This window comes from Solea senegalensis, linkage group LG13 (genome assembly GCF_019176455.1).
Source record: "Solea senegalensis isolate Sse05_10M linkage group LG13, IFAPA_SoseM_1, whole genome shotgun sequence".
NCBI classification, from domain to species: domain Eukaryota; kingdom Metazoa; phylum Chordata; class Actinopteri; order Pleuronectiformes; family Soleidae; genus Solea; species Solea senegalensis.
The window spans coordinates 12,193,126-12,218,718 of NC_058033.1; the positions used below are offsets into that span (position 1 = coordinate 12,193,126).

Below are 25,593 nucleotides of genomic sequence, written 5' to 3' on the forward strand. Positions count from 1 at the left end.
AGAGGATGAGTAAAGCCTTGGACCCTGTGAATGCTAACCTGCTGCAATAATGTAACAATAGAGTATCTGAAGATTATAATGACACTCAATATAGTAACAAGCCGTAAATCCATGTGCATCTACGTGCATCCTGACCACTGGGGGAGAAACAGGAATGTTCTCACACAGCCATGACCTTCAAAAACAAACACAAGCTACAATAGAGCTAAACGACTTATCAAAGCAGTATCAAAATATGTCCGAAAATATGTAAGCTTTGTGACGACTACATGTATGGGAACAAAGACCTCAGCAGAAATATATATCAATAAAATTACCACAGTATCATTTCTTTGCACAACATTCATTGCTGTAGTACAATGTAATTCAGCAGAAGACAAGTAAGGCAATAATAATATACACACCAGTGGAGTCTTTCCAACATTACCGGTCCTAATTGTCACCTTAACCAAGGAGGTTATGTTTTTGTGAGTCTGTCTGTGAGCGGCTTAACTCAAAAATAAAGGAACCCGGGAAGGGAATTATCAAGTTACAGATTCAGGATATTAAAAAAACTGTTAACCTTGAGAGATAGGAGAGTGTCGTGACACTGTGGGAAACTGAGCAGCCTGCGCTCTCTGACTACTTTATCTCGTTTTTATTCTTTCTTCTCGACAACATCCTCAAGGTTCGTCAGGTTGACCCAGATATTAAGTGACCATGAAAACAATGCTCCTTAATCCTACAGGTCTTTTCATTTATTTCCACCAGAGTGGTTTCAAACGACCTTTATACACCTGATGCGGCAGGGCCTCATTAGCTGTGAGATTTACTTCCACCAGGGCAGACCCGTGTACTTTAATTACTCCAGGAGCTGCTTTTCCTGCACAAGAACATTTCAGTCACCCAGCTCAAATTGAACACAATTTTACACGAATGCCTTGTAGAATACATTCAGAGAGAGGGTGATCAATTTCCACACTTTCTTATGTTGCAGCTTTACCCAAAATAAAAGAAAAAACCTTCATAATCTACGCTCGGTTCTGCATAAATTGGTTTTTGTTTATCTACAACAGCACAAAACATGGATATTTCAGGTGGTTAATATTCATAGGTTACTATTTTTAGCAACAGTGTGTATGAAAGCATCTTAATATAACAATGCCTTCTGACTGTAATTTACAAGAGCCACATCGTGTAATCGGGGTAAACAGGCAGGCTGTGACCATGGCAACACAAACTACGAGTCAGCTGACATCACTAGCTGACTCGTTCCACACAGACTCAGTGACATGCGCTCTCTGACTCAGGTTAGGGTTCCACATGAGGGGTAAGAGTTGGGTCAAATAGGTTCCCATTTTCTTTTGCTTCCATGACATGTTTGTGGATATACTGTGTTCAACCAATCACACTGCGATCCGATGCGGCCACAACCTCAGCTCACAAGAGGGTCTAAAACAGAGGCTGGTGGCCCTTCACCAATATAGTTAGGTGCCCTTTCCAAGTTTGATGTCAGCAAATAACAGTCACCTAAGTTCCTGCGCATCTCCCTCTAACCCACCTGTCTGACTTAATACAGAGTAAAACACAGCTACTCGTTGGATAAACACAAACAAAGCATCAGTATGTTTACGTGCACAGTAAACGGCACCGTTCAACTGGAATACTTTCCTTGTCCCAGTATAGAAGCCTAGACTTAAGTCTGAACTAAAACCCCATTTTGGCACTTCTCCGCTGTTCATATCCATCCCGAGAGGTGACTGGGGGACGATCACTGCCATAAAATGTGCTCAAACCCACAAGCAACACATTTCGATTGTGCAATAATTAAATCAAAATAACTTCCTACAAAATTCAACGCTACTTAAATTTTATATCTTGCCTCCTCATTCTTCTTTTTACTGGCGTCTTCTATCATTTCTGGGTTTAAGCCAGTGGTAGTAACTGTGGTGCATTGCAAAGCACCCAGGTCAGCTTTAATGTGACTCTGGTCTGAATGAGCAGTTACACAAAGTAGAAGCTCAACTCTCACTCACATTATCTGGGTGTGTTAGTAAGACTCTGAGGAATTTTTAGTCAGACCAACATGTTTACATGTAGTTTAAAAAGCAGATTTTGGTTGGACTAACACAATAATTACATTTATGTTGGTAACGATGCAGATACTTTTCCTCAGAGTTCGTGTTACATGTGTAACACAAATCCATGTTCTAGTGATGGGGGTGTTTCGCACATGGGGACAATAACTACAGCACATCAGCGTCTCCTAAGGAAGTTATCAATTTTTATTGATATAAGATTTCAGTCAGCATTGTTTAGCAAGACAGACTAAAAACAGGGCTTGTAAGGAACCAATGGACTGTAGACATGGATGGACTACTGCCATTGTTTTCCATTTCAACTCTAAAATAACAATTGCTAAAAAATATATATATATATTATATAAAATTAAAAAAGATAAAATTGTTTATCTGGGTCAGAGGTCAGGTAGGAGGGGACATACACAATACTAAAGCAGCTTGATCAAATAAATGGAACACAGCCATTATACATGTGCCTTAAAATGTCAACAAGCTCCTCTCATAACAACAGCAATCACACCAGATTTAGCCCAAATAACTGTAGCCCTACTCGTCACATACACACCTTATCAAACTAGATACACTGCACCAGACATTTCAAAGGTGGTATCCATCAAGGAGCACTACAACATATTAAGGAAAGAAAGAAAGCACCTATCTCTTTATATTTCAGCCCCACAAGTAATCTCTCTATATTATTAATTGGTTGTACTCTTATCCAGCGCTGAATTATAACGCCCTCCTTACAAATGCTTTTACGGCGAAAAGCCTGTGATCCAATGCAGATCATGAGCACCGTGTCTCTGAGTGCAAGTGTGAAAGCACATTTTTGAATGGGAGAAATAATGAAAATCCTCATAGCTATGTTTCAAAGACTGGACTTTGAGCAACTGTAAAGTTCTCTAAAAGTTCTGGATAAGAATGAAACGGTTGTGTTAAGCACATAGATATCTACTAGTGTACTGATAACTGGTATTTTTACTGTACAGTTTTAGAGCCATTTTTAGAAAAAGTCCCATATTCACACTATTTCATTAACTTTGAGATGTACTTAAAAAAACATAAAGTTCTGACATCTATGACTACTAGCATACAGCATATCAGACATTTTACTGAATAGCTTTTGAATATAATAGCTCACATGCATGAACAGGAAGGTTAAGAGACTTGATGTCAATGACCTACATTTTTTTTATCTGAAAACAAACAAAATTGTTTGCAAGTAAATCAACAAAGGAGTTTAATGCCCTTGGGATTGTGAGTCTTTGGGCGATGATGATGATGGTCGATATGTAATGTTTGAGTGATGTTTTTGATGTTATCTGCACTCCAACCAGAATTTCTTTTTTTTTTCTTTTCTTTTTTTTTAATGAACTTTTAATTTTTTACTTTGAATTTCTCAAAACAGATTACAGTATGCTAGTAGTCACATATGCCATGAACACAACCTGGTCGGTCTTGTTAAGAAAAAATGGAAAATGCACTTTTTATTACATCTCAAATTTGATAATGTTTCGATAAAAAGGGTGAAAATATGAGACATTTAGCTTGAAATGTCTCTAAAACTGTACTGTAAAAATGTCTAATTTCCGGTACATTCGTAGAAATCAGTGTGCTGAACTCAACTTTTTCATAGCTGTGAGGCTTTTCGTTATTTTCCAATGGATTTTCACAATGTTTTCCAGTTCAAAGACGTGCTTTCAAACGTGTCTGATTGAAATACCTGAATTCAAAACTTAACAGGTGTGGCCATGTACCTTTGTCCATATATATCATGTATCACGGTCCATTGCCTCTGACTAACCTCACATAACGGCATCACTTATCACCAAATCATCCACAAAAACGAACGAACATTTTGAAAAACACATAATTCCAGTTGACATATTAATATAAGACAAGCAGCAGCCTTACCTGTGTGACGAGGTTGTCCTCAGCCTCCACCACATCAGTGACTCAGTGACAGGTGTGTGTGTTTTCATCCTCCAACTGCCGGAATAATGCTGGAATAAATTAAATGACACGATATAACTGTCAGCACGCAAAATCTGCATGTAATATCGCGCAGCAAGACTTTTCTCTTTACCTGTGTAACACCCGGAGAGCGACGCGCGAACGTTACATACGCACAAGTATTCCATGACGTTTTTTTCCGGCGACAAGGAGTTGGTGTCACGTGACCGCAGGTGTGAACCTGAAAGGCCACCGTTGGTACTGTTGTTTTTCCCCTCACTCCATCTTCTTTTGTTTTCTTTGTACATTGACCACGCAAATACTTTGGGTTTATTGTTGTCAGCCTGTGGCCAAGTGGAAAGGGAACTTGGCTTGTAACTGGAGAGTTGCCGGTTCAAGTCCCCGCCAGGTCAAAAGGCCTGAAGTACCCAACCTCCATTGTGTGGCAGCCCACTGCTTCTAATTCTAGGACGGGTCAAATGCAGAGGAATAATTTCCCTAAGGGGATTAATATTGATTTATTCTCTCTTTTTATTTGTATTTTTTGTGCTGTCTGCTCTTATAGACTCATCGTGTGATATTTAGGGTTTGGAGGGTGCAAAGATACTAACAATAATAAACAATAACAGATGCCAAAAACACCAAAGGAGAAAAAGAAGAAGCAAAGAAGTGCATAACCTATATTGAGTATACAAACGTATAACACATTTCTACGTTAAAAATATTCAAATAAATACCAACTGTCTTCAAAGCTTTTTGATTGTTTGATTTGGAAATTACATTACATGTCATTTAGCAGACACTTTTATCCAAAGCAACAAGGGAATTCAGTACAACCTGCCAGGGGTGGAGTTGAACTTGTGACCATGATGTCTCTGCACACAGGGGTACCAGTCTAAACCACTGAGCCACCGCAACCCTGGATATGGTGTGTGAGTAGTGTTCAATGTCTTTTACAAAAACAAACAAATATCGGTTTCCTATTGCTAAATTTGTACTTGTGTATACACTATTTTGCCAATAAATTCAATATATTTATAATAAAGAAGCTTTTCTCATTTGTTCCTCTGGTTTGTAAAGAAACAGAACACCACATTTTCCCACAACACAATGATGAATATGCTGAGGTCTTGCTAAACATTTTTTTGGTTTGTGAACAATGCCAGAAAAGATGAGGAGAGGGAGAGAGGTCTGTCTGTATTTCTAAGGAATTAAAACCTTTTTTCAGTCCACTTTCACGAGCTGTGCGACTGCAAAATGTTGTTCCTCTTCCCATCGTTCAGTAATAATGTGCACACTTTAACAAATACTGGATATTATAACAAACTGAGGAGCTCATGTAAAAGAAAACAATCCTGTCCTTTTATCCCTCTCTCTCCATCTCTAAATAAATAAATAAATAAGTAAATAAATAAATAACCTATGTAAACCCCATCTACACCTCATAGTATAGAAGGTATATAAAGATGGTGGGAATGCATCTTAAACTACACTATTACAGTGATGTTCTCTTCAGTAAGACGTTAGCTCCCCTCTGAAATCCACGCTGATGATGTCAGTTTCCAGTGCTGTTGCTCCAGCCTTTCCACAGCCTCAGTCTCATTTAGCACCTGTGACTGTGCTGGAGTGCTGCATGGAGGGGAGGTTTCAGTCTATGAAGGTGGTCTGAAGTACGTGTCCAGCATGGAGAGAAGGCATTGTCTAATTGCTTGGCTGGAAATAGCCTGCAGCGGGGAGGGTTAGCATCACTGGCGCAAAAAGGAAAAGGGGATTGCCCCATCCTGTTAAATCATCACCCTGACCTTTGCCCCCACGGTGGCTTCTCTGACTGATACTGTTGCACATGGATGCACATAACCAGCGCTAATAGGTATGAGCATACACATAGACAGACAACGGAAGACACACGCACACACACACACGATATATCACTGACATTGCTGTGGTGATAACAGAGATGACCCCAATCATCAGACAGAGGAAAGGAGAAACTGAGACCGAGTCCCTTGCCAAGGTTATGTTTTATTGCTCGTCTCCTTTGTGCCCTCTTGATGACATGGCATTGGGGGTTGATCACCTATAATAGAGTCCAGCTGAGGTCCAGATTAAAAGTACAAATCACATTTGGAACAACGGAGCTGAGCTGCACTTTGTAACCTCCACGGAGATCTGAGAGGTGTAAACAACTGTGCTCACCCGGTGCCAGTCTCCCGGCGTGACTCGAGGAAGATAAGAGAAAGCAAGACGTAAGAAAGGATATTAAAGCAGGGGTTCCGTCTGCGCACATCTGACTGGATATGAACCCCTGTATATTTTCTTCCCCCCTTCATTCCTCAGCTGGTGCCATATGGAAGCAGGTTGACGAGTAAACACTTAATTTCCCCGCACATGTGGGGCATCTGCAGTGATGAGCGGCAAAGTGCTGCTCTCTTCTTTGCACACGCCGCACGAGATGCTCCCACCAGTGAGTAAAATGTCACGTCTGCTGATGAGCTTCACCTCACTGATCCATGAAGCTCGCCATGCAAAGTCCTCCCCGGGGTCTCGAAATAACATGATGTTGATGAACCGAGCATCATCTCAGCATGCATCTCCTGCTGCGTCCCACTTCTCCCCAGAGCTCAGAGGAGAAGGTCATTCATCAAAAGTCACATATTAGTCATGAAAATGTGACCTAAGATGATGCTGAGATGCGGCGGGCTTAGAGGTCAGCCCGTAACAGATGACTCCATATCGACTGAATATGAAAGCGGCAGGGGTTGGGGATGAGGAGGTGGGGAACTGTCAGATGGTGTACCAGAGATCTCATCCTCACAGACTGGAAGATGAGGAAGACTGACAAATGAGTGCACAGCAGCTGGGCAGACCTCATGAGAAATCTGGGCTGTCTGCAGGCAGAGACTACAGAGTGGGATGATTGGCTCAGGTTTGGACTCAACTCCCTCTCCACAGAATATCCACCGTCTCCAGCCACAACGTGCAGGTCGTTCTAGGCAACAGACGTGGTTCCTTTTACAATTCCCGACTGTAACCAATGAATTCATGCATTGTCAAATGAATTAGACTAATTACGCATGCTCAGATCCTTCTTGTGCAGTGAATCCGCGTTCCTGGAGGAAATGGAGGCGTGGCTTCGGCGGGAAGTCTGAAGAAAGGGGGCTTGGACTTTTGAATTCAAAATGTAGGTTGCTCAAAGAGGTTTCCACGATCTCTAACCCTCTACCTTTAACATTCCTTTTAATTTTGATGGCAAACAACCAGGACAACATTTTATAATAAAACTAATGTATCCTGTTAACGCAGGATATTTTTTTTAACCCGAGTGAGGCTTCCCATTGACAGTGTGTGATGCAAAATGATAAATGATCTGTGTTTATACGGACGCTCAAAGCTGCTTTACAGTTTTGCCATTCACCCATTTACACTCATTCACTCGCATCTATGTGCATTTCCTATCTCGTATCTTTCATACTCATCACACACTGACAGCACAGTCATCAGCGATTAAGTGTCTTCCCCAAGGACACAGCAGCACGTAGACTAGTGGAGCCGGGAATCAAAACCACAACCTTTCGGTCGAAAGAACTGAGCTACCGTCACCCTTGATCTGCCCTGTGGAGGAAGAAAACAACAACAACAGCTTTCAGTGATAATGTGACACTGGTTACAATTTAGAATATTTTACTCTTGTCCCAAGTTTACAAATAGTTGTACAAATATTGGTGGCAAAAATATGTTATTATCATGTTCACTCGGGTGTTGAGTTCCCACCGATGACGACTGGCATTACAGAGTCATTTGCCGCAGGAGTGAATGCCAATCAATCACATTCCTACTGAAAAATACATTTAAAGCCTGGGATTTGTTTGTTTATTTTGAATCAGTGGAAATGTCGTATTACAGCGTTGGGAAGACGAGCACGACAAAGACCATGAGAGCAACTGGGTGGCTAGTTTCAGCTATAACGTGCCTTCCTATCGAGGGTCAGATAGACGATAGAAGACTGTAGTCATGTGTGGTGGGCGAACAAACAAGGATAAGTTGGTTAGTTCAGCCAATCATTTCACATGAGATGAATAAAATGATTGGACGACCTACTGCTTCTACAAATGAGTTCTTTCTTTTCATTGACAGAGCTTTTTCATTCACTTATTGCTATCTGGGCGTTAAGAGCATTTTGAGACTGCTTTCAATTTAAATCACCTGCCCTTCGTTCCTTTGATCATTTTTGTTATGAAAACATAAAGCAACCCGGCAAGAGAAGTTGTGGGAAATATGATCCCTCTGTTCCTGAATAATAACAAGAAATGTTTTGGCAGATTATATTGACGTCACAGTGAAACTGACCCCGGACCATTCGTTTATTATTTTATCCTGTTAGACATTTGTGTTTCTTTCATCTTTCTACAATCTTGAATGATGACCCAAACCTTTGACTTCAAACTTCATCACTTCCGAGTCAACCTGTTTACCGAATTTCTACAAACGCTCTTAGCGTCTCTGAGATTTTGTGTTCACAGTAGTGGGACCGAAGGAAAATATAACACCTCTGGCGATGGCTGTCACCAGCACAGATAAATGGCTCCAAGGAGAATGTAACACTGAGATGAAGAACTTCAGGTTTCTTTGTTTTTTTATAGATGTCTGCGAGTTACTCTGCCATGTAGAATCCTTATTGTACACTTAAATATAAGCTGTAAAAAAGAAAGAAAGAAAGAAAAACAGCTGTTGCTCCTCAGTCATGCACCTCTGCAGCTGTAAAAGCTTACATTCATATCATAACCTGCGTCACTTTATGTCCACGAGCGCCAAGAGCACTCGGACAAAATGTTCATGCACTGACGTGCAAATGGAGCTTCTCTTTTCTACATATGCATGTCCTCCCCACTGTTCCTTCCACCATTCAGTCCTCTCTAACCCTGACTCAGATTTCAAAAAAATGGTAAAAGCTTAACGTTTATGACAGCGCACGTCACGCTGCGGGGCGGCGACTTTGATGAGACCTGTGCTTTTAGAGACCTCTTTTATTGGGAGGGAGCAATTCACACTTTACAAGATAAATCGTCCCGCTAGCAGCCAGCTTAGACTGTGTACAAGCAGATAAGGTTGCCAGGGAAACCCCTCCAAGAGAACCTATGATTTATTTTTTTATTTTCCTTTTGCCATACCAGCCTCCTTGATCTGTGCAAACAATTGGCACCTCACACAGGAGGGAGGGAGGGTGGAAGGCACAAATCCCCAGGTACTTAGCACACTCTCCACTCTCTCCCTTCAGCTATGTGAATGAGGACATGAGGTATATATATATATATATAAAAAAATATTACAGATGGATATTCAGCCGGAGGACATTGAGAAATGATGCATGACTTATTGTACATTAAATCAATGAGAGAACATGGGTTAGTCCATAAATCTAATCCGCACACGTGCCCTGGCTGGCACACATCACTAATGTTCTTTTAATGAATGTTTTGAATGCACAGCCATAAAAGTGCCATTACATCTCTCCACATCTATTTGCAGGGTGGCTGTGAGATTGCACTGGTGTCAGTGCAGCCGAACAAACTCAGAGAAGCCCTGAGGTAGAGCTGCTGCGTGGGGGAGCCATTAGGATCCACGAGTGACTTCGACTAGCCACAGATCAATGCTCCGGGGACCTATCTATTACTGACATCCAATTATAGCAATGGTCATCCGTTTAGCACCGCTACTAAGTGCTTTAGTCTTTTTATTGACTATCTGTCAGCGGCCTACGCACAGGGAAGCTATTGGCTGATAATCAGCTATTGATCTATCCACATGTCAAGATTGCCAGCGTGTCGTTAAGTGTATAAAGAGTGTGAGAAGAGCAACAGCGGTCACAATAAAGAGACATGACAGTCCCTTAGTCATTAACTGGGCGCTTCTCCTCGCCCCGGAATACTTAATTAGAAAGCTAATTTTGTACAGTTTTGATTAGTGCTGGTTTGTAATTAAAGTTGTTATGCACCACATCAAGTAAATGGGGAAATTGGTTGTAATCTCAATGAAAAAGTGGAATTGTTGCCAGGGACAACGTAGTGCAGCGGGAAACAAATAAGTCAGGACAACAGGATGATCGGGATGGATTTACCAGGCAAGGTCACAAACCTCTGTATGTTTGTACTGAAGCCGAACGGCGAGTATCGAAGATGGCAGAAGGAGACGGCGCCTGCCGGCGTCATTGATTAATTGCAGTCATTAAGTGGTTAGAAAGTCACCTCACCTGGTGTAAGAGGTGGAATTCACGGGCTGATTAACATTAATCACAGTCAAAAAGCTGCAGGGGTCAACTCCCCGGGGAGCACGCGCCAGCAGTGGGGAGAGACATTAAGCTTTACTCAAACTCCAGTCAACTGCTGCTGGATATTGTTTCTGTAAACAAAGAAACCACCTTGTTTCTTCCATGGACTTTTATTATTCAAAAATACAACACAAAAAATACACACGGAAAGAAAAGATGGTTTTAACACAGTGTGCAAACCAGAGCGGAGATCTTCATACAATATTAGTACGCAAAATTTAAAAGCTACAGTTAATATGTCGTAGTTAGTAGCAGTAGTTGTTAATGTAGTGAGCACATGGAGTCATGGTAACAGGGTTACCTCCCTCAGAGCTCTGTACAGCCTGTCAAAGCAGGTGAAAGTATAACTACAACTCCACAAGGGCCCACTGTGACAGGAAACTCCCTTTATGTACCACACTCGAATTCTCTCTCTCACACACACACACACACACACTTGTGAAGGTGTCCGTTTTCTTGGTGACAGAAAACAAGTGAAGCGTCAAATTCGCCAAAATCTGAACTCTGACATAAACCATACACAAACTCTCAGTACACTCACACTCTTTCTCTCTCACACGCTGCAAGAAATTCTCATTCATACCAGGGAGCATTAAAATTGTACCGACGAGCCTGTCATGTTGTTTTGGATACATATAACATCGTACAAACGTCATCTTTACATCATTCACCTGCGTTGTGATTAGATAGGGTGACTTTGACAGCATATCTATACATAGAGCCAGAACCGTTTGTAATAATAATCATAAAAATCATATCAATAACCACATTTTAAATTAAGTTTAAAAAAAAAGAGAAGATGATGTAAAGGTTTGCAATACAAAATAAAAGCTTTACTACACTTAGTTAAGGGGTACATTTGCATGAGGTGAACAGGTGTGGGTTGATTTGACCTGATGGAGGCAACAGGAAGCAATAGACAAACCTTTTACTGTACTGTTCTAATGGCCGTTTAAGATGATGCTACTGCACACAGCACACTGGTGTGCCGTGGCAAAACTCAACTGGGGCAATAAAGGCACAATAGAAGTCATTAGAACCCAGCGGCGAGGCTGTGCAGAGGTGAACTGATAGGCGGAGAAATCGGGACGAGTATAAGGCGTCGGAGCAAAGACAAAACAGTTTGCCCATTCCAAGTATTCATAGTGATTTTTTTTGTGACGTAGCAGACAGGATGAGATGTTAGGCTTCTGGTCAATTTCTTCCAAACAATTGAAGTAGAATCACGCACTAACAGCAAGGACTGGCCTGTGGCAACTTACAACAGGTCGCATGAATGAACATTTAGATTGTGCAGTTCTGACTGACTGCAAACATGACTCCAGACCACAGTGGCTGCAGTGTGCGGTGACAGAGAGGAACAGTATTTAGCTCGGAGGCTGATCACATTAGTTCCTCTCTGTGGGTATTTCCTTGATGCGGGCAGTCGTTACATCCTTCATTAAAACGTCTTAATTAACACTACACGAGCAATGACAGGCTTCATATTGACCACAGAGAGGGGGGGGTTAATCGAGACATTGGCTCCTCGTTATGTGGCCAACAAAAAGGATTATTACACGTGCAGACACCACTAACATATGGTAAGTTAAGAGCTGGTACTCTTGGCCTGGTGTGTGCGTGTGTTTGGAGAGGTCTAGGGTTTTGGGGCTGTTGACATTCAAACACAATCAAAGCTGATTGGTCAGTCAACCGTGTCGTCCAGCTGCCCCCGTTATTTCCATAAGCACTAGCTCCTCTCCAAGACCTCTGAAAGAAGGATTTGGGAGTGGACACTGGTCTTTTATTGTTTTTTAAGCTTGGTCAAGAAGCAATAATCCGCCCAATCACAACATGTGTGGCACGAACCTCCCCCTCCCCTCCAGCCAATCTTGTCCGTGTAAGCCTCCACTTAAAATCTGACTGGACAATTCAAACAGTTCGACTAATTCCACAAAAAACGTCTGACCTAAATAGAAAGAATAATCCACATGGGTGAATGCTCTTGTAATTGTTTTTGTTTTGAGAAAGATTAGCTCATTTCTATTTAAAAATACATTTGTGGACAAAAAAAAGAAAGAAAAAAAGTAAGAATCTATTAAGGACTGGACCATACTGTTATTTATGTACTTAAAGACAATAAATGAACTATATATTTCCCCAACTCCCATTCACATACTTTAACCTATATTCTCACACACACACACACACACACACGCGCACACAGGCTATTTCATACATACATGCATGCATAAAGCTGTACAGCTGGCCAATTAGGGGCCTTGATCTTATTTCTACAGCGAGGGACAACTATATTAAAAAAAACATGCATTCACTTATGTACAATATAATTTGTATATTGACAATTCTGCTGTATATCCACACTAATTCTTTTATTTTATTTTTTCTGCGAGAATGTTCAGGAAGTACATTTTTGTGTGTTTATGTTTGATAAAAAGTTAATGTGCTCTGTTGTGATTCCAGTACAATGTGATATTTCTCTTCTCAGCACCACAGCAGAGCCCAGTCTTCATTGGCGGAGTAAACTCCCATTTGTAAAAAAACAACAAAAAAAAACAAATAAAAAAAAATTAAGAGCAACAAGGCAGGTGAGTCAGCTCATCCCAGCTTTTGTGTCATCTCCAGTGGCTTGTGTCCTTTTTCCCTTCCTCTGTTCCCTCCCCTTGTTACACGAGCCCTTTGCAAAAAAACAGGACACGCTAGACGATTGAACCGTCCCTGTTCTGAGCAGGGATCATGACGGGGATGGCTCCCATGCGACTGAGGTTGGGGACAGCCATCCGGGCTCCAGAGGGCGGGGGCAGAGGGGCGTGGCTTGGTGGCCTCTCAAACTCTTCCGACGACGGAATCTTGTCATACTGAGGCTTCAGCGCATACTCGTGCAGGTTAGAGGGCGACATGGAGCCCAGGGAGGAGCGCTGGCTGCCCACTGTGAAGCTGCGTGCTGTTGAAACGCGGCTCTTTGGAGGAGGCACATCCTCTCTGAGAGGAAACAAGAGAACAGGAGGACATTTAGATAATAAAAGAAGACTGTGCACTCACTTTTATGAGCTTACCCAAGTGTCAAGTTGAAGGCATTGAATATGGAAAATGATTTTCTGAGGTGCTATAAACCACAATGAAGTTTGATGGCATGCAGGTATAAAAGTGAGGAGTATGTGGTACTTGCTAGCCCACAGTGAGGAACACAATGAATACTTAAGGAGTTTGCATGAATCATTTTAAAGCTGAGACATGATTTGACTTGATAAAGAGGGAAAACTAATTGTAGACGGCCCATTTGCTTGGTTGGAGCATGGTCTGTGCTGTTCAGCCACTCTGACTTTATTATAGCCTGTAGATATGGAGCTAAGCAACCAAACAGATATGCCCTCTATTCCCTCTGCCACCATATTAACAACTAATAAGCAGAAATAATCCAGTTAAATGCTCAATCAAACAGAGCCTGAGGGGCCAGAGCTTGTTTAGACCATAGCTTCATGCTGTACTGTGGCATTTTCAGTGAATGTGTGCCTATAAGAGACGGGACCAGTGGTCTAATCCTCTTTGTCCAACAGCGTGAGCAGTTTCGCACAGTCGTCAGATTCAGCCAGCAGCAGAGTGATAGTAAACCCAGGGCTTGTATAGAGCCTGTGGGCCGGATGCAGAGTTGGATGGATGGCGGGGGCAGCGAACGCCACACATGAAAACAAACAAAGCTTTCAAACTGATTACCACAGCTGTTTATTTGAAGAGGGGTTAAAAAAAAAAAAAAAAAGGGAAACTGCTGATGGAGAAAAAACCTTTTCACGGTTGTTAGAGATGTGTTTGTGTGTCAGATGAGGAGCTCAGATTATTAATCACATGTACCCTCCTGCATTTTCGATGGCTACGTTTTAATCTAGCATTAGGGGTCATTCATTTTTGTTTTTTTTGCCTTAGAAATTCATGATTTTAATTGGAAATGTGCAAGTGATGCCCGTCCACTGGGACACGTCACTCGGGTCAAAAAAGAAGATCCAACTGATCCTATGCCTAAGCCCACAATGAAATGACCCAGGAGAAGCTACTGAATCAGTTGGTGAAGTTCTCCAGGTTGCACACAGTCCCTACATTACACAGACTATACAGTAACAGAGAAGCTATAGCAACTTCACAGTCATCTCAGCAGGTTTTGGTTACTAAAAATGTCTTATTATGTTCATCACTACATTCTAAATCAGAATCAACACTGTATTAAAAAAATGTTCTATCAAAACTGAGGTTTTGGAATCTGTGGGACAAATCTTATTCATGTTTTCGTGAGCGTACCTTATCTCGTTGCAGATCTCCTTCTCGTACTTCTTCCTGTGACGAGCGCGGCAACAGCAGAAGAGGATGATGGCAATAATAAGGAGGAACAGGAGAACACCAATTATGGATCCTGCAATGATGCCTGCAGTATTGGGAGCTGGACAACACAGAAAGGAAAAGTGTGTGAAGAGCTGGAAAAGGAGGTGGCAAAGATCTGATCTGTAACTAAGCGTCAGTTTCCAACAGACTTGAAATACAGCGCTGGATTTTTTTTTTTTCAAGAAGAGTGGTGTAACTTTTTTCAAACTACAATACCCAGTGGATAAAAAAAAGGTGCAACAATACTGAAACAACCAAGACAGTATGACAAGAGCATCATGTTCCAGCACTGAAGCTGCCAGAACTATTACAGCGTGTGCTGCCAGAACTTCTGCTTGCCAAAAACAAGAAGAGTAGACATGCTTCCTAAATCATCAAGACATATTTTTATACTAACGAGTAAACATGTCACAGATATGTCTAACATTATATTTAAAAATGACAGTGAATATAGTATGTTGGACTTTGGACACGACAGATAACATTATTAGTTATTAACAAAGATTTAAAATGAGATAAGTATTATTTCCACGAAAAGCATGCATGTTAGCGTATCAGCTAAAGCATTTGGCCTGAAACACTGCTGTGACCAAATACATCTTCCGAGTGCTGCTAGCGTTCATAGTATCGTTATTTGTGAATTAACTAGCTTGTCGAGTCTAAATGTGAAAAAGGTGAATACAGGCCCATCAACATGAGGCTAGCTGGGTACTCACGAGGTGCTACTTTGAGCTGTAGAGTACAATCGTCAGTGCCAACGCGATTGCGGGCAGTGCAGCGGTAGGTGCCTGACGCACTGGCGGATGCATTCTTCACATTAAGGGTACCTGTCACAGGATCTGTAGTGACGGGGAAACACAGCATAAAAGAGATGAGAGTGTTAAACAATAGGCAGACCCGTGTGAAGGACTCAAAAACTGTTCGGCATTGTTTGGAAATGCTTTTTAAGAGGTCCATTACCTTCAAAAGTGGAGGCGGGCAGGATATTGCTGCCAGTGATCCTATCCCAGTTGTACCGTAGGGGGTTGGTGCCCTCCTTAGATATGCACTTTAGTGTAATGTCCTTGCCTTCGTGTGTGAGGCCTTCTATGTAGCACCTGGGCTTGGTTGGCTTCACTGTGAAGTAGAGGGAAGGGAGAGGTGAAAAAGAGCAGGTGGTCACATTAGCCCAGAAGAACACGGTCCTTCTGTTAACAACCCTGGTATTTTTCAGTGTATGTGTGTATGTTGCGTATTCTGAGTTTACTTCCTCCTCTGCTCAGAGCAGCAGTCATCAGTGTAATGAGAGCAATAATCTGAGTAATTGATACAGCTGTTGTCATTACAGAGCTGCCAATCACAATACTCATAAGGAAGGCGGGAGATAAGCGCCATTTCACACAAAATGCTCTAGGAGTAAAGGATGGAGGCAACACTTTTTGTCTTAAAGCAACAACCCCTCTGCCATTCACTGTCACAACAGTTTCAAATCCAAACAAAGCAAACCAATTCTACTGATTTACTTGTTATACTATTTCAGGACTATAAAATGAAAGTCCAGCAAGTCTGTGATGATGTGTTAATGTGTTCTGTAAAAACATGACAATGAGGTGCTGTACAGATGCCTAGCAGGCATGACTGTAAGGGTTTTCAGTAGACAGACAGTGCTGTGTGCTCCTACTAATCTAATAAAGTACACACAGGATCAGAACGGAGGGGGAGACGGAGAGCTGGAGAACAAAAATTAAGCAAGTGGTGATGGACAGATGGGAGTGTGATGGGGGCCAAGGCTGTGAAGCTGCTAACTCACTAGTCTGACCTACGTTGCTGTTGCGTCACACCTACACACATTCACGTTCCACACGGGAAAATGTCAGAGAGCTACGACATTTTGAATGCGTCTTTTAGAGGTGAAAGTCAACTCGACATATCTGAGAGCTGTAACACAGGGCACCTCATATTAGTACGGCTGTCAGACAAAAAGATTGATTTGCTTGAAAGATGAGGTCAAATGAAGAAGGTGACAGAAGCTGTCGGAGCACAGACTGATTAAGGGCAGAGTGAAGCAGCTAACCTGCCTCTGATATATATACAGTATACTGTATATATAGTTGCACAAGGCAATCTTGAGGACAAGATAAGCAGGAAAGGAAAGCTGGATTGTGGGATCCATTACAGTCAGATCTTTGGAAGGTGACATCTGATTCTTGAATGGCAAACAGAAATATGAATGACCATACGTAACTATATCAAGCCTGACTACAGGAAAAAAGCTGTTGAGCTTTACGATAGATCCTGAATATGATTAAGACTATCTGGACATCAGGCAGACAGACACTCCAGCACTTTACTGAAAGCGGTAACTCTCTTCTTGTTAAGCCTGAGTGTCCGGCTGCAAACAGAGGAGAATACACATGCAATGCCGTGTATAACCTGGATACCATGTAAACCAAGGGTGTCTGCATGTTTGCACACCTGCATATGGCATTTATATAATGAGTCTGTAACAAGTCACAAAAACAGGTCTGTATGTTTGTGTGTGCACAACATACACAAACATACCTGTCGTCCCTTGTTCTGAGGACCATCCACCTTGTGACAAGTTCAACGTGAAAATAAAATGCAGAGCAGGCAACATGTCCTCATTCCTTTCTTGTCACTGGGTCTTAGCTTAGAACAGCATTACCCTTGAGGTCAATAGCTAGCAGCGGGCTTTCCCTCCTTTGCTAAAGTAAGAGACTCAGCTAGAGATACTCTGATCTACAACATAGTGCAGTCCACTAAACAAAGAGGAGTTTGGATTACGACCATTTTAACAGGTGATACAAAATACTTTCTTTAAACCCTTAGTGACATCATGGACATAAACACGTCGGCTACATTTAACACACAATGCTGACTAAGTATCAGCTCCACAGGACTCTCTCTGTGTTTCTCATGTTGCTGGTGACATTCCAATGCTGCACACAGAGAGTGATGCATTATACGTCACAACTGATGGAGGCAAGGTGAAAGCACAACAGCAAGACAGCTCCAGACAGCTGTACCATAGCTGAAAATGCCAGTGAGTGCAAAAAATGTTTACTACTAAATGTTAAACTGTGGGGCTACACAATTGTATGTAAATTATGATCACTATGGTGGCTACTCACGATCAAATGCACCCGATTGTCCAATATTGAAAATGTGTGCCTCACCGAACACAAAGCAAATCAAGCGCTCCCTTAACAACTGCATGACTACATGCCCGCATGTGCCAATCACAGCTGCTGTTGCTGCACCACCCAGCTTGAGACAAGTCACATTATGTTAAAAGACAACTATAACGCATAACAGACCTAATATAATGTCTTGCACAACAGGAAGCAAAGGGTGCAGGAGGTGCACGCTCTCTCTCTCTCTCTGTGCGCTTATATGCAAGTGAGTGAGGAGGGGGAGGGAGAAGCAGTGAATAATTGGTACTTGTTTGTTATAATAATTAATGAATATCCTCATAAATAATCTTGATCTCAATATTTACATAAAATAAATGCTAATTATTTTGGCCATCAGGACGGGTACCGCAGCGGGGGAGTGGGTGTGGTACAAATATTAGTGAACAGTGATAACACACACAATCATAACATAGACCCTCACTCCAACACCGTATGTCTTTTATGCAGTACTGGTTAAGTTGGCAGTTTTAATGAAAGGAACCTTAAACAATGGCATAGACTAAATCTGAACAATAGACACGAAACATCAGCAGATCTGCTACTGTCTCAGTGAAACTGAAGCTCAGAGGAGAAGCCGTCACAGCAAATGCACAAGTACCAACAACCTTTAGCAGTGATTTCAATTTTTCACGACGCTTATGGTCAGATACATTTTTTTTTTTAATGTAAAATAGTCTCTCCGGACCTCAGCTGTAGCTACAGTTAGTGATTAATGTGGACATTCACCACTTTTCAGTTCCTGCTTAGTGATACTAAGACTAACAACAGCTGGGAAACCTGCTCATTTTCAGTGGCTTGTGCATTTCTGGTTGAGCTAGTTTGTGCAGTGCATTTACTTTTGTACACATAATATCGTGTAAACACGCACAGCAGCCATTTGCTGAGTGTTGCCTTATCTTTAGAGAGGAGAAACTATTCTGATAACAGGACTCTGATAGAAGTACAATATCAGGCTTCTCCCACAACACACACAAGCGCAGTACATGTGGGTTGTTTTTCCCATATGCAAAATACCAGGTGGGTTTCGGGAGGCAATTTAGTTTCGAGATGACCAATCACCAAGGCTAAAGTGTGTGAGTGCATGTTTGCATAAGCAGTGAATCATCTGACTTGTACAACTGATGTGTCACCCATTTTTCTCTGTGCAATTAAAAGCCATCCGAGTGCACAGTCTATTTATAAGCTTTGTCCTCAGTTGTAAAAATATGTTTGCTTTGAATGGGATTTGTCATATTCATGAATATTTTCAAATAAATAAAATATATATAAAATACAAAATGAATGATATGTAATTATAAATCATTACTTTTTGTTCCATCTAAAAAATATGTACAGCATATAATGATAGCAACATTTAGAGAGGGAAAAAACAACAAAACTGTGGATTATAAATTATACACACTCAAAGTAACTGGGGTGAATACAGCATTGAATCACAAAGAGGGCAATGCTTTACAGCCACTGGGAAGGTTATGCACTCGATTTTAGAAGGGATTACATCAAAACCACCAAGCAGGTCAAAGGGTAGATGATCTAGCGCACCACCACTGAGAAGAGAAAAAAAGAGACTGCTAACACCAGTTGTTTGTCCTGCTGTAGTGACTCGTCCACTCACCCATGACGATTAGCAGCATCTTCCTGCTGCGGATACCGGGAGCCTTCTTCACCTTACATTGGTAAGTACCAGAGTCTGCAGATCTCAGCCCTGTCAGGACGATGGAGGCATCACCGTTTTTTGGGTCAGCTGCATTGAAGTGCACTCGGCCTTTCATTGGATCATAGTAGTTCTCATACGCCCTGTCACCCGAGTATAAGATCACCTAGTCGTGGAGAGAAAGCACAGGAGAGAAAATTTATTTCAATTAGGAACCTAAACCTACTTAGAATGAGGTCATGAATCTGACTCGTCTGTTTTCGGATATAAAAGTTCTTTCAAGAAAAAAAGAAAGAAAAAAATCATTGAAATGACCGTCGTGTGCTTTCTGGCAGCTCACAGCTCACTGAAGCAACTGAAAATATATGGAGGACAAATTACCCACTCTTTTATCTGTGAGATGCCCTTCAGCCGGCGCTGCGATGCCCTTTCAACACTTAAGAAGAATGAAGGTGAAACAAATAAAGCCACCACTGTGGAGCCACATCAACACCTGCTATGTCAACAAAGAGCAGTAGCCCCAAGTTCTGTCTGAGTGACCAACAAACACACACACACACACACACACATCAGAAAGCATTACATAAATGCCTAGAGATAAACCCAGATTGGAGCCAACACATTTCATAGCAAGTAGCAGGGGTGATAGCGATGAGGAAAAACAAAAGAAGAAAAAGAAAATAGAACAAGGTGGGGAAAAGAAAAAAATGGGGGAAAAAAAAAAAATCCTTATTTTCCCTTATAGACACCGGCATACCCGACCACATTTCTATAGAGACAGACATCAACAGCCACGATCAACACCCGGCAATACCCCAGGGTAAAGAGGAGAGAGGAAATACAAAACAGGAGGCAGGAGGAGAGAAAGGATAATGAATCCATCAGAGGAGGCAAGCACACTCAGAGGAAGCAGGAGGAGTGAAACAAAGGACTCAGTGAGGTTCGAGTGGGTCTACACCAAGTTTGCCTTGGTGCTACTTTTCAAAATGGAATACAGGTTTCTGGAGCTCCAAGGTAGGCATGCTCAAGATGAACACAGCTTGCAACACAGTGTTAAAATTCCTCTTGGGTCTCAAGAGAGGGAATCCTATCTCTCTAAGGTCACACAGGATCAGAACATCAGCAGTAATAACAGAGCAACGTGAAATGAGAGAACAGAGGAGAGGAAATTAAATTGCCTCAAGCAAAACCAGACAAAAAATCTCACTTGGACATGTGGTCACACATAGTGATGGGTACCAACACCAGGTATTAACACGGGCCTAGGGGGTAAATTTTAAATAAATATTGTTGTATCGTTTAGCACTAGCGTTAACAGTGCTGCTCACGGTATTGGACACATGTATCAGTGTCTATGACGGATTTTCACTGTTCCCGATCGTGGGAGAGATCTGTGTGAGACACATACCTGCTCCAACTGCGTCACAGTGGGGAAAGTTCAAAAGTCTGGTTATAATTCACCAGAACAGATGCTGATGAGTCAATGAGATAACAGTAACCATGAGTCAGTTAAAAGATGAGGTATCTGTTCATGAATTCTGTATGAAACGGTTGAATCATTAAAACAGTGAAAATACATTTAATTGATTTATTGACTGGATCCGAGCACAGATCTCTTTCAAGTATAAAAATATATTGAAATGATCACAAATAAAATTAATTCACATATTGTCTGTTTAAAAACTTGCAACACTTGGGTTAAATATGTGACAGCTACAGTGAATCATCCTACACCTCCATTTACCTCTCCAACACAACGAGGGTTGATACATGTTTTTTTATTTTATTATAGCATTCAATTTCAAAATAACTGCTTTGAAATGGTGCTGTTTTCGTAAAATGTCCCAAAAAATCTTAGTTTTTTCAGGAAATATTTTCTCCTTAAAAAAGGTAATGAAAAAACCGTAAGAAAACTGTTAAAGATGAGTATCGATAACGGCAGGAGTATCGTTTAAATCTTAATGATAGTTATCCCTGGTCACACATACGACCACAACTAGAAAAATAATAATAATCTCCACAATAACCTTGAGAATCATGATCCACTGTAAAAAAACAATCCTATTAAGAGCCCAGGGAATGAAAATGAAAAGGGCAAATGACTAGACGAGCTGGCAGGTGCTCCAAAGGACAGAGGAGCATCACAGTCTGTGTGCTGTGTTTAATAACAGATCAGGTCACTCAATGATACAATCGCCACCTGCTCGAGCGATTCTCAGTGGATGGATCATACTGCAGAGCTAAAAGACCTCTACTGGCCAGACTTAGTTTCAGCAGCAGACACATGTAAAGATGAGCTCATTGTCATGTGATGCTGTTGCGCAGGGGGGGAAGAGGAAGAGGAGCGGGTCATTTGAGAGGCAAAGCAGAGGACTGTGATACCTGTGTACACCAAACAATCTGCATACTATAGGGTAGTGAGTCTCAGAGTCTCAGTGCTCGCACAGAGCCTTCTTTATTGTGAGTTAACTTCAACCACTGCTGCCACATGGCTTCACAGGAACAGCTCTGCTCCAAGCTCTTTTGCAAGGTTAAAGCAGAGTCACTACCTGCAAATGAAATTAGCATCCTTCATCCTTCAGGCTACAGACCACAGCCTCGAGCAGGCGTGACACTCAATGATGAACAAACATGGAACATGTAATGTCACGAAAAAAAACTGTGCCACTGCCGTGTACATCCAAATCCTCTAATACTTTGTCAACACATGAATTCCTGCTACAATAACTTGAATAAACAAAAGGCTCTGCTACGGAGTTCAAGGACCAAAGAGGCAATGGGTTTGTAATGTATTTTTCTGGGCCATTCTTATTCACCACAGTTCAGATTGGTTTTCATAATTGTTTTCCACATTGTTCTCACAGTTGTGGTGAAGATTTGGGCTACACCCTGCTACCAGCTAATCTGTAGCCAGGGAGGGAGAGACAAATGCAAATGAATGTTACTGTAGGCATGCCTGGCATCTCTCATTCAAGCCCAACAAAGCATCACACATTAGCAATGCTTCACCACACACATTAAGACCCTGTTGACATGGGTGGATATTCCAGATGAAGGGAAGCGTCACTCCCCACAAGACACAGGACTGAAGAGATAATGTTCTGACATCACGCCTGATTGCATCAATGCAAATGATACATGGCTTTATGATATGCATTAATATCAATTAAATTAAAGATAAGTTGCACATGTCAAACACATCAGATAAAAGGGCTTTGAGAACCCAGCGCTCCAAGCACAGGGACCGATGATGTTGACCTCCGATGAGTCATGTTCAGCATCATCAACATGATGTGAACAACCAAGGTGGCAGAAGCAGGAAAATTAACACCAGTTACAATTTTTATGGTGGTTTCACATTAAGTATTTATTTTCATTTTTGGGGCATTTTCAATTTTAACTGACAGGACGGAGCAAACATGAGGGGAAGGGAGAAAGGTGTGTAGCAGCCTCAGGGGTGCCAGATCTACCAGGTAAGCTACTGTATCATCCCAATTGTTAGACATTAGGATCCTTCACTTCAGTTCGACTTTCATGTACAGCAACAACTGGACAATTTTAGATCGTTGCTGGAACAATGTGCGTCATTATGCTGTGTTGTAACTGGTGCAGACTAAGTGTCTACTCTAACAATCACCAGGTGTCATGTTTCCATCATTGTCGATGGGAGCAGGAGCTGACAAAAACCTGTGTTGTTTTAGAGTCACCTGACCCTAGGAGTGAAAGGCCAGCAGTATCTATTTCCACTGCAGAAAAAAAGCCTTATGTAATTGTGAATTAGTGGGTTTTTTTGGCCAGTGGAAAACAGGTTATAGTAACTCATCATTTAAGAACACCCTGGATTTTGTCAAGCCATGTGATCAAAGTTTATCCATGGTCCCTGAGCCCCTGAGCCTGAGCCTGAGCCTAACATATATATCATTTAACCCTCATTCAAAAGGACCTTGCTTGACCTGGTATCTTTGGAAAAAGTAGATCAGCCTAATTCCATTGAACATTGTCACATATATTAAAGCAGCCCCTTGGAATTAACATGGTGCTAATTATGAAGAATTTACTCTGTGCATGACTTCATATTGGTTAAAGGCTATATGACAGTGTGTGTGTGTGTATACAGCGAGCAAAATCAGGTAAGTCATGGAGAACAAATACGTTCAGAGAGATGTCTGGTCTGTTTATGTTCAAACAAAGGTTTGGCAACATTAATGGTTGCTCAGCAAAACTGCATATGATAATAGAAATAAACAGTGGAACCAGATGTTACTGAGAACATAACTGTTAGTTGCAGCCCTAAAGGGTTTGTCCAATACATCTGTCTGTCTGGGTGACTTTTCAGTTTTGAATGTTTTTCTTGTCTGCTGATTCACAAGATTACATTTAATTAAGTTTGGGTAATGTGATGTTTTTCACGCGACCGTTTCTCCTCAGACAAAGAAAAAAAAATACCAAGCAAAGCGACTCGGTCCCACAGTAAAACACAACACCTGACGTGTTGCTGTGTTCGACGAGGACATCCAGTTAATAAAAACAATAAAAGACAGAATTCTTGCCAAGCTGGAGGGAGAATATAAAAACGAGTCTGTGCACAAATTGATGTGATAATGATGGCAGTAACCTACAATGAAAACTTGGGCAGTGGCACCTTGAGGGGTGAGTAGGAGTAGAAAGAGAGAATGTTCATTTTTATATTTTTCTAAGGGTAATTTTTAAGTATTGATGGGTTTATTTTGGATTCACTCTCTGAGCACCATCACCTGTTTTTTAATTAGTCATGGTACAAGCAAATACCTTGGGGAAAGAAATTTGGATACTGCCCAAACCAAATTCAGACATAATGATGGAAGTGCTGCTTCCAGTATTGACATTGCTAGTTTGTCAGAAGATGAAATATGAATATGCTCAGAACAAACAATTTTGATTCACATTGTGACGGGACCTCCCTTTTCTCCACTACACTGATTAATAATTCAAAGCAGAAACTGATTTCTATGAAGCAAATAGATGGATATAATTATTTTCTCATTAATTGAGTAACTCCAGACAGTGAAGAAAGCAGTGACCAGTGGCATGAGTGCACACGCCTTCCTGTGGAAGAGCAGGAGTCAGTGTGGAGTTGTGCAGTCCTTCCTTTTAATGGCTGAGGGCCATGTTGGGAAGGCGAGACACTGGCAGGGATAAAGGGAGCTCCCATTGCTCTCACTGTGTGCCTGTGAGGACACTGCAGAGAGCTAATGTGGCTCAAATTGCACTTACACACTTTCATACTCTCTACTTCTTATGTATATTGCAACACCCGGAGGAAATGCACACCTAATGTCTTATATTTCATGACTTGAACAACACACTAGTCATCATATACTACCACAATAGAGCAGATTAATGCACTCCCCACACACACACACACAGTTCAAATAAAGGCTCATTAAAGACTAAGACGAAAATAAAGCAATTCTAAAGCTACATTCAGAAGAGGAACAACTTAAAAAGCTTGGCTTAACTGTTCTGGGTTAAATAAATCCAGTCAAATAAAGATATGGCTAATGGCTTAATTTTTATTTTTTATTTTTTTATTTTTTTTAAGAAAAACAATATTTTCTCTGTTTGTGGAGAAAAACTAAACTTACCACTTTGTCCTCGTTCCGGTTGTCGGAAGAAAGTAAACTCCATTCAATGTCCAGCGGTCCAGAGTCCTGAGGGGCCAGAGTAAACTGACAGTCCAGCTTCACGCTCTCACCACTGGCCTTCTCTATGGATGTCGACCCTGTGGACGTTATCTCTAGACCTGCGACCAAACCTGGACAGAGACACAAAGAATGGAAATAAATGTCAACACTACAACATGATTAAATAAAGAGAAGTTGAATGTATTGACATTTTCATCACATTTATGTTAACACTTTCTAGCTGATTATAAAACTTTTGATATATTTATTTTTAACCTTGCCCAAGATATGTAGCAGGGAACTGATGGATGATTTCAACAATTGAGAAATCATTATTCTATGTTTTCTTATGTTGTATTCCCACATATTGATA

At 41.4% G+C, this 25,593-nt stretch overlaps 1 protein-coding gene across 1 annotated transcript in view; it reads right to left on the bottom strand.

Annotated features, from left to right (window-relative positions):
- Positions 1 to 12,887: 12,887 nt before the first annotated feature.
- The window catches only part of cxadr (CXADR Ig-like cell adhesion molecule), a 37,404-nt gene continuing 24,698 nt past the window's right edge, over positions 12,888 to 25,593 (bottom strand). The window contains exons 2-7 of the mRNA XM_044042613.1: positions 25,182 to 25,351; positions 19,519 to 19,723; positions 15,670 to 15,825; positions 15,426 to 15,548; positions 14,629 to 14,767; positions 12,888 to 13,320 (exon numbers count right to left, since the gene is read on the bottom strand). Coding sequence (XP_043898548.1) covers positions 13,038 to 13,320; positions 14,629 to 14,767; positions 15,426 to 15,548; positions 15,670 to 15,825; positions 19,519 to 19,723; positions 25,182 to 25,351 — 1,076 coding nt within the window. The 3' untranslated portion in view covers positions 12,888 to 13,037. The remainder of the gene's footprint in view (positions 13,321 to 14,628; positions 14,768 to 15,425; positions 15,549 to 15,669; positions 15,826 to 19,518; positions 19,724 to 25,181; positions 25,352 to 25,593) is intronic.